This window comes from Fringilla coelebs, assembly GCF_963513975.1.
Source record: "Fringilla coelebs genome assembly, chromosome: 11".
NCBI classification, from domain to species: domain Eukaryota; kingdom Metazoa; phylum Chordata; class Aves; order Passeriformes; family Fringillidae; genus Fringilla; species Fringilla coelebs.
This window is the reverse complement of record NC_140037.1, coordinates 16874447-16884669: the sequence shown is the minus strand read 5'-3', so window position 1 is coordinate 16884669 and position 10223 is coordinate 16874447. Positions and strand designations below refer to the sequence as shown.

The 10223-nt window shown below is 37.1% G+C and overlaps 1 protein-coding gene across 2 annotated transcripts in view; it reads right to left on the bottom strand.

Annotated features, from left to right (window-relative positions):
* Positions 1-1451: 1451 nt before the first annotated feature.
* The window catches only part of STK26 (serine/threonine kinase 26), a gene marked incomplete at its 3' end in the record, with an annotated part of 29782 nt that continues 21010 nt past the window's right edge, over positions 1452-10223 (bottom strand). Inside the window, exons 4-12 of one of the 2 annotated variants that reach the window (XM_084213075.1) lie at positions 9651-9707; positions 7868-7976; positions 7619-7776; positions 6127-6312; positions 5343-5491; positions 4594-4687; positions 4002-4064; positions 3775-3911; positions 1452-3381 (exon numbers count right to left, since the gene is read on the bottom strand). In XM_084213075.1, the coding sequence (XP_084069201.1) occupies positions 3357-3381; positions 3775-3911; positions 4002-4064; positions 4594-4687; positions 5343-5491; positions 6127-6312; positions 7619-7776; positions 7868-7976; positions 9651-9707 (978 nt within the window). Of the gene's footprint in view, positions 3382-3770; positions 3912-4001; positions 4065-4593; positions 4688-5342; positions 5492-6126; positions 6313-7618; positions 7777-7867; positions 7977-9650; positions 9708-10223 lie in introns of those variants that run through there. The other variant, XM_084213076.1, reaches the window with a different exon arrangement.

Below are 10223 nucleotides of genomic sequence, written 5' to 3'. Positions count from 1 at the left end.
AGTGCATTCAGATAGAAGTAACTGGTTTATATAAAACAGATAAAGGTTTAGACAAAATAGATAAAGCTGTGAAATAAGCCAACATACACACCACTAAAACTTTGCCAAGAGGAAAAGAATCTTATTCCAGTGTTAAGTCATAAAACAGTGCAATAAAAATCAGACTTTTAACAATCACTAAACTTTGTGCAAACACATTAAAACCTACACACTCTCCTATTCAGCTGTCGAAATTGTAAGGCAAGAGCAGGTGTGATGACACTGCACAGAAATTAATAGAGGGGTCAGAGACCAAGGGCTTAAGGAACAGCTACATTGATAAAGGACTCATCTACCCTAAAACAAATACATTTCTCTATTCTGCAATTCAGACTAATTTGGTAAGATTACTTCAGCAACAATTCTTCTCAACCTACAGCAGGAAGCCTGGCAAACCAAAAGAGCAAGAAGATGGCTCCTGCATGAATATTTGGATCTATCTTTCCGTTAGCAATCTGCCAGCAACAGAATACTGCTGATTAAGTTACACAGTTCATCAATAACTAAAACCTGGGAAAAAGACAGCTCATTTCTGGAATCAGCAATACAGATGTCCCTTCTTAGGAGCTAATTATAGTCCTACTACGCACAGAGACCTCAGGCGTATGCAGCACAACAAAAAAACCTTCTTGAATGGACTGTAATACAAGAGAATGAGTCTGTTTTGTACACATGTGGGGGAGTTTTTCCCATGCTGTCCCACGAGGTAGGTATACATCCCACTCACTCCACAGGAAGAGGCACTATAGTTCAGCAACTTATTACAGCTGTATCTCAAATATGTCAGGTTCCAATTTCCCACGTCATTTGCTAACCCCACATACCCTGAACTGTCTGCAAAGTTGCACAGATTAAAGATCCTTCGTCAACAGGGTGGAGCCACCAGTTACAAAACTCAGGAGGAATTCCCATCAGTGCTTCTCTCAGACTGCCACAGGAAAAGAACACCTTAAGGGAAGTGACACGGAAGTAAAAACACGTTTTTCATTCTGAAAAACGTATATGGAGCTCCTTAAAATAAGATCTGTGTTGAGGCTGCTGAGGTGAAAGTTGAGGGAGCTGTGGCACAGGCCTTTGTGTCCCTTCACTGCCCCGTGCCGAGGCCAAAGGCCGGCAGAGCCGTGACAGAGCCGTGACGCTGCTGCACTGCCAGCCCGGTCTGGGCTCACACATCCCAGAGCCTCCTCCCTAGGAAAGGAACCAAAGTGACCCCTGGAACTGCTCCATCCATTCCCGGGGCACAGCAGCTGGGAGGTGTCCCCTGGCCAAGGACAGCGTGGGGCACCCAGAGCTTTGCAAAGCACCCACGCAGGGAACACCTTTCTCCCAGCACGAGCCTGTGCCAGACATGTCCACACCTCTGCACAGCTGCTGAAATCCAGAATAAAATGATGCACAACAGAACGAGCTCATGAAAGTTTACAGAACTTAAATATTTATTTTTAAACCATTTTAAACCCCCCAAAACATTGAAATAAGCTTCATCTATAAACAGATTTACAAGACTAACAACTACAGAAGCTAGAGGAGCACTACAATTTGTTTCTGTGATGCAGTTATTTTGTAAAGCTTCAGATCAACTGTATTTACAACTTTTGCTGCTTTTACATTTATAAAAATATTTATTTAATCCATAACATTATTGTTTTCAAAAACTATTTCCAGACTTTTTTCTCAGATATAAATTCTAATTGAATTTCAGTTATATAGCAGATGAAAGTTTTAAACAGAAACATTTTTTTTAAAATTAAAACAAGGAGTTAAAAGTAATTTTTTTTACAGTGTAGGCACCATTGAAAATAATTGTCCTTGGCATATCTAACCACCATCTCTCACAAGTGTCCTTTATATAAAAACGATGTAATGGCAACATTTGACGAAAAATGCAGTATTTACTTGCACACCATTACTTTTTCAATATTTGGCAGATATATTTCAGATTCTTTAAAATGACTTTTGTGCAAAAACAAAATGTGCAGGTCTGAACCATAAAATAAACACACCCAGCCTTTATCAAAAATAAATTTACACCAACAGTTCCACACCTAAGTACTGAAAAACAATCCCAGTTCAAAACTTCAGCATAATATACATACTGGGTTGAAAAAGGGAAAAAACCAAATCAAAACAAAACAACAGAAGAGATTACCCATCTAGCAGTACCATAAATATATAACTGAAAGCAACTTTATAGCCTTACGTATTTTTATGAAAAAAATCACTCCGTACTGCACAGTACTACCTTTTTGTGAAAGAATATCTATAACTCAGTCATTTGCATTTTAACTGGTAAATACATATTTAAAATACACTTTCAGAAAATTATAAACAAATTATGCTGATGTACTGTATTTAACATATTTCAGAACAAAAAATGTGTATAAATATCTTACAGGAGAAAGAACACCACCACACAGAACGCTGGTGTTACACCGATACCTGCGGGTGAGGTAAGTAACATGCGACGCTCGGCTTCTCTGGCTCCCTTCCACCCAGGCATGTAGACTCAGAGGAAAAAAAATTAAATTAAGTTAAATTGGACTTCAGGTTTTGTCCATTATTGCCGAAAGCCCCACCCCCTCAACTGTATTGCTCTAAATTTTCCTACCATGATGATATAAGATTGAGTTACTACTTCAAAACCTGTTCTAAACGGTAATACACAGACTGTACATCAGGATAGACCTGTTGCTACATATCACCTGCAAACTATTGCCATATTGCTCTCAAATATATTTAATCATAGAGCTGCCTAAAATACTGTACCAATTTAGAATTAAAATAGATACTGTTGCAGGTTTGTTTTTCAGGGCACGATAACTATATGCTGGTTGAAGCAGGTGCTACAGCAATACCCTTGCCACTACATTACATGTCTTGAATATGCTTGTGAAAAAGCTATTTTTCTCTGAAGCTCGTTAGTGATTTACAAAAGTTTAACTCATGAATATAAAAGACCTGTACAACTCCATGTACAGGAACAAAATAGCATCAAAACATACTGTACTTGCACATTCTATTAACTAAAGTAATGGTTATTTCTAAAAGCAAAACTGCACCTCAACATTTATCAGATTAAACAGGTGAAACTACAATATTAAAAGTTGTTCTTTACAAAATAATTTCCTGAAAATATAAAACCATGTGCACTGCCACAAAATAGTTGAGTAGGTTCTTCAAATCCTCAATCACCATCAATATGTTGCAAAGATCCAAAAGGCACAAGGAGCTCATGAGCTAAGCACTGCCAAGCTTGAAGTAGTTTTGGTGGGTTTCACTGGGTCCATATGAAACAGCAGTCAATTGTGTGAAGTTTCTTAGGATGAGTCATTAACAGAAAATCTACGGATAAAAAAGGTAAGTTAAAAAATTTGTTAATTATATTGTTTCAGCTAGGCAAACAGCACATAAATGTTTCTGCATCACCAAAGTAGTACATGCCTTCATTTCAATAGTTTATAGTACAAAACACACCGGAAATGACATTTTAAAGAAAACATTCCTAAAAGAGGTAAGAAAAAGATTCTCTGTCTCCCCTATTGCCTGCTTAAGACAAACCTGCAGGCTAAATTAAAGAAGCAAGATGTAGCAACTACAGTAAAACTGCAGCACTTCAAGACCAGATACAGTAATTGTTAGTATTAGTTTTGGTCTCAAGCAGAAGTGTTACCTGTAACTACAGAGCTAAAGTGCACTGGACATAGCAGATCTCTCTCTTATCACTAAACTACTTACTTCTGAAATTTCTCCATAAGTTTCTTCACCATTTTATCTGTGATCCCTGGACATGTTGCTTCTGCCACATTGATGCTTTTCTCAAGTTCCTCAATTGCTTTCTTTCTGTTAGCATTATTTGTGTCCTGCTGCTTGAGCTGAGGAGCAAACCAAAGAAGTTAAAACTCAGAAAAGTTATTAGACACTTGGCTAGTACTTCCAAAGAAGATTTTTAAGCCAACACTTACCTCAGCAAACACAGGGGTGATTATCATAGTTAAACAACTTAGGGTTTTAACAAGATCCTGATCCTGGAAGTTAACAAATATGAATTACATCAGCATATTACAACATACATCAGCATATATACAACATACACACTGCCTCTTAACACAGCACATGTGATCTTGGAAGTTGAATTAAATTTAATAAAGTGTTTAAAATACATTACAAAACCCACAGAGACACAGTAAGTACAGCAAAAAATGTTATGGGGTCTTGAAACAGATGCTTGATGGCACATCTCAAACAATGTCATTCAGCATCAGAAAAACAGTTCAGTTTTCCCTCACTAGTAAGAGACTTTAAAATTCCCATCTCTATGAATGGATACTACAGTACATCTGCAGTATATTTTGCATTTGAGGCTGACATGACATAGGAAATATCATTAACATGCACTACCTCTTGAACTGCAAAAAATACCAGTCAATTCTTATGAAAAGTGAAGTTAGTAAGTTTTATCACTATCTTCCTTAATTAGTAAGTTTTATCACTATCTTCCTTAAACTGGCTTCAGAGGCAGCAGTTAGAAAAAAGAACTCCTCTGTGTGTACGCACCGTCCCGTTCTGGAGCTTCTTTGCATCCGGCTTCTTCCGAACTGTAGTGAAGCTCCACTCAGGGTGAGAATTATTCTCTTTGTTGCTGGACTCCCTGAAACAAAAAGGACATGATGTACATAATACTAGCCACAACAGAACACCAAGCAAGCACAGGTAACCCAAATACATAACAAGTCTGTCAGCATTAGTTCCATACTCCTTAAAATACGAAGAAAAACATGTATTGAAAACTTAACTGAACTTGAAAAGAGACTGAATAAATTGAAATGTGATCAAAAGCAAACAGAAGATGATATCTACCTACAAGGCTTACCTTCTCCCATGGCATCCCATTTAAGAGTTATTTGATAGCCAGAAAAACAAGACTCTTACAGAAAGCATGTTATTCCACAGGCACTATGCAAACTTCTTCATGCACCTCAACTTTGCTCTGCAATATCTCTAATTGTGACTCAGTGGGTTTGGTACAACCACTGGCCTCAGACTAGGAAATAGACAGCACTTAAACAAAACTGAAACTGAGTTTAAAGAAAGAAAATTTAAAGAGGTAACAAACACATGGATTGACTTATGTGTTAATCTTTAGGGCCATACAGGGGGTTTTCTTGGAAGAAGACAATAAAAAAAGGACCAGAGACAGGTGTACAGAAATGGCATTATTACACAGAAAAGCTGCAGCAAACCCACTTTAAGAACATTATAGAAACAAAAAGCCACACCCAAAAAAGACTACAAAATAAACTTACGAATCTGAACCATCGGAATCACTTTCATCACTACTGTGTCCCTCTGCTTTCCATCTCTTAAACCTATCAATCAGCTCTGTCAGATAGGAAGTCTTCTTGGCATTTTTCATAATGAATTTGTGCTTCAGAAGTTCTTTTGCAGTGGGGCGCTGTAGGAAACACATTAAATATTTAATGTCATGCTAACATTTCATGATTTTAAATGCTAATAGGGGAGACTTAGTAAGACAACAGACTTCAAGAGCTAACTTGTATAATATCAGGAAATTAGTGAAACAGGAAGTCAGAAAAGTCAGTAATGCACATTTACGAGCACACTAAAAATATGAGCAAGTCACCCATAGACTATAGAGCTTATCCTTCTACGTTAGAAGGTCACACCCAGGAAAATGACTAATGAAAACTCTCCAGTGCAACATTTCCTTGTAAGCTGAATTCAGACAGCAAAAGTTGTGCTGAAGAAAAGGGTTTCAGATTATTCTCTCCTCTGTTAAAGCTTCTCTTCTGACATTAGCCTAGTTTAGAGCGCATTTTAGGAATCTGCCTCTGCCACTGTAAGTTCTTTCAGCACTCTCCCTCCTCCTTTTGAGTATTTTAAAACAAACTAGGATAGAGACAGAGATATTAAAAAGCACCACAAAAATTCACAGTGCAAAGTATAGTCCCTAAAATGATTTCAGTCACTGAAGATACACAATGCCAGCAAAATACTTCACAAGCACAGAAGAGCAGAAAACAAAACTGAAACATCTACACACACATGCACACATATTTATCTACTCACAAATGTTGGGTCCTTATTCAGACATGCATCAATGAATTCTTTAAAAGGTTTACTGAAGTCTCCTAATAAAGTGGGAGGATTGTTTTTCGGAATGAGGAACAGAACTCTCATTGGATGCATATCCGAGTTGGGAGGCTCCCCCTTGGCCAGTTCAATTGCAGTGATGCCCAGTGACCAAATGTCAGCCTGAGAGAGGAAAAAGGGACTGTTAGTATAAAATTATGGGCTGTCACGACTAAGTATTCAATAACTGACATCTTCATAGATAATGCATCTATATAATAAAACTAATGTTGGCCTAAGTAGATAATGCAAACATTCCCTTCTAACACTTCAGGAACACCTGACACACAAAGATCTGGCTGACTTAATCAGTCTTCAATGACAAACACCATAACTCATAATTTTTGTTTCAGCTGGTGTTCTACACTGCTAGCAAGTTAAATGGACACCTAAATTTACACACTTTTGAAACTTTTTTATCAGCAAGAACCCCTGTGACAAGGACACAAATTCCTTCGAGTGTGACTGATCCTGGGAAAGTCTCCTGGAGTGTGAATGCTTTCAGGACACTCTAGATATCCACCAGAATTTTTTTAAATATATGCACATCATGTAAGTATAGTTTCATGTCTACTATTGAGAAAAAGCAGTAAGAAAGTATTACTTTACACATACCAAAGTTTTTATTCTCTTGATGCTATTTTAAGGTTTTGTCTACAGAGGGTGGAAAGTCCAATGCCAAACTGAAACACATTGCTGTTTCACCAACCACATGCTCTAGGACATCCTGTGGTTTTACACAGAGAAGAGGGGACTGTTCCCTCCTTATTCTCATTTCTAGCACCAGTCCTCAGCTCTCAGAAAAACATGGAAGAACTCTGCTTTTCTACTGCTAGCTCACACAGGGAAACTCTCCTTTCAATTAGTCATCCATCAAGAGGTCTCATGACAAAGAAAGGCACAAGGTACCACAATGCTACTAAGCCACAGCCACCAAGTTACTTTTTACCTTCTCAAGACCTGTGCTAAAATTTTCAGTATTACATGGATCCTCAGAAATACCATTTGAGAAATGATACCCAGATCCATATGTATAGAAATGGGAGAAGAAATTAACACTTTGGTCACCATCTTGGCTTTAAATGAACTGCCATGTTCTGGTGGCATTTTACCTTGTGAGTACTTTATTACTGTTTGAATTCAATGCAAAACATAGAACTGAAACCAAATCAACCAACCACCCCACATCCACGGAATTGCTCTGAAAGAGACATGACATCACCATTTTACTTGGTGACTTTGTACCTGAGTACAATGACAGGTAACTATTGCATAAAACCAATTGAATTCTACTATCAATTTTATTATTTGAAACCCTGTAATTTCAAACCCACTTTTTTTTCTCCCCATACTGATAGAGCTAAAAGCAAAAAAATCAAAACAAATGCTGTTGGATAAGCAGATTTAAAAAAATAAGAGTTTTACTTACTTTTGAATCATATGCTGACTGCTGAATAACTTCAGGGGCCATCCAAAACGGGGTTCCAACAAAGGTATTTCTCTTAATTTGTGTGTCTGTTAGCTGTCCAGCAACTCCAAAATCAGCAAGCTTAACATCACCTTGTTCTGATAACAAGACATTGGCAGCTGCCAAGGGGAAATAACATAATAACTAATTAGAATACTGTTTTATGCTTTTTAAAGGCTTTAACAAAGTAACATTTGAAAAGTTGCACACCTTTTATATCCCTGTGAATTTTCTTCTCTGAGTGTAGGTAGTCAAGACCTTTCAAGATTTCCTTTAGCATAGTAGCAATCTGGAACTCATCAAATGGGCCAGCACGAAGCTTCAGAAAAAAGACACATTAAAATAATTTTAGTCTTGTATCTAATTTTTGCCTTGCTTTGATTAAATTAAATCTTAAACCTGATTTAAGATTTAAACAGGTTTCAAATTTTTCAAAATTAGAGAGCTAACAAAATTAATGCAATATTCAATGCAATATGTCAGCAGTCTAATTGAAATAGGTGCCACTGGAATGATCACTTTCACATCTCCTCTACTGCCAATACTTACTCCTCAAACACACACTGTCTGTGCTGCCCTCAGTATGCAAAGCACAACAAAAGCAACAACTAACTTTCCACAAAGTTGTATATTTCCCTACAAGCAGCAAACACAGCAAAATGAATTTTGCAATTTAGATTAAGTATATTAAGAAAACCAGTTCATTTCAAAATAGATTTATCTGTTTACTGTGGGTTTTAAACTTAATGATGCAGTTTTCACTTGTCCCAGTATTTTTGATTCCATGCTTACTTTTGGATCAAAAACATAACATGCTACTATAAAGCTGCTAATGGAATAAGTGCAAACTTTGCACATTAGAAAGCTATGCAATAAAACAAAAAAAAATTCAAGTGAGCAATCAAAAAAATACCAACAACACAGCACCAAAACAGTGAACACCGTCAAATTATGGTAAGGCAAAGTGGGGCAAAACTGAAATTTTATTCTTCTAAAATTTTATTCCTCTACAGGTTCAGTGATCTAAACTGGCACTAGTAATAGCTACTTCCGTTTCTGACACTCCACAGAATACAATCAATTACTCAAAAGTTTTAAAGTATCTCACAGCCCCTGCCTCAAAGGGCCAAGTTCTAGAGCTACAAACTACCACAAGCTATACCTAATTACTGTGCTTTTGATAAGTTAATGTGATGTAATTTGATAAAGAAGTTTAAATAGATTTGTAAAGTCAAGCACATACTTCAACTCTCACAGACAGGACCCCTGTCAGCAAAACCATAATTATTACCATTCTGTAATAGTGAAGACATGGTATTTTCCCTTCAGAATCACACAAAGATTAAGCTATATTATCTTACAGGAAAGGGTGGGTCTGTAGCATTGCAGCAGTTGAGGCAGACGTGCACTGAAACCATGGGGAAACCACATCACATTCACACCCAGTGGGCTGTGCTTGTGCCCTCTCCAGGCTACACCCTCCATGAATGCCACACTCTCTGAAGTAAAAGGCACTTTCATGCTTAACTGAAAATACCTGAACATGGAAAACCAACGTCTTTTAACCAGTTCAAATTAACTGTCTGTGGACACACTCCTCATTCATTCCTGAGACCCAAACCTAAAGGAAATGTTTTTTACTGAACTGTAATGAATTCTACTTGGAGGAGGTGGGAAGTGATGGACAGAGGACCCCAAACCTCCAGCAAACATACAGCAAGAAAAGGACTTCTCAAACTAAAAAAACCCTGAGAAGTGAAAACAAATGGATGCTTCCTAATGCTTACAGACAAAGAGCAAAACAGAAAAATCAACAGGAATTCAATGTGACAGGACTAGGACTACCATTCAAATTCACACTTTTTAGACCATTACCACATAGCAGTGATGTAATATCAGCTGCCTCCAGGTACTTATTTTTATAAAATGATATAAAACCACAATGAAATAAAGTCCACTGATACTTATAATGCAAAAAAAATCATATACTTACAAGATCCAAAGCTGACCCTCCACCCAAGTACTCCATTATTATCCATAATTTTGTGCCCTGTAAAGGAAGGCATGAGTTGTCAAAAGACCAAGGCTGCCATAAAAAAATTATATATATATTTCAACAGACTACCAGCACATTCTTAGGAAAAGGCAAATAGAGAGTTATTAATCTCCTAGTTGTATGCAATTACTTTTCGTAGAATAATCACACAGCTCCTGTGAAGTCCAATAGATTAATTAATAAGTTTGACTTCTGTATTTAAAAAAGCAATGAAAAAACACCATCACTACTAACCAATTTCTGCTAAATAGTGTTTAAAACAATTTCACTTAAAGGAACAGAACTTAAGAGGGGGGAAAAAAGTGATTAGGCAGTGGTTTAAGTTTTAATTAAATACAAATAATTGTTTAAAATGGACCTTGAGAATATGTGAGTTTCTGCACTTCCTTTGTGGAGATGTCTCAACCTCTAGAGCGGAAAAATTATTCTAACACTGATTTCTAGGTACTGACTTTGTCCTTGGCTTGTCACTGCAAAAGGTGGCTGGTTCATAGAAACAAAACTGGAAGC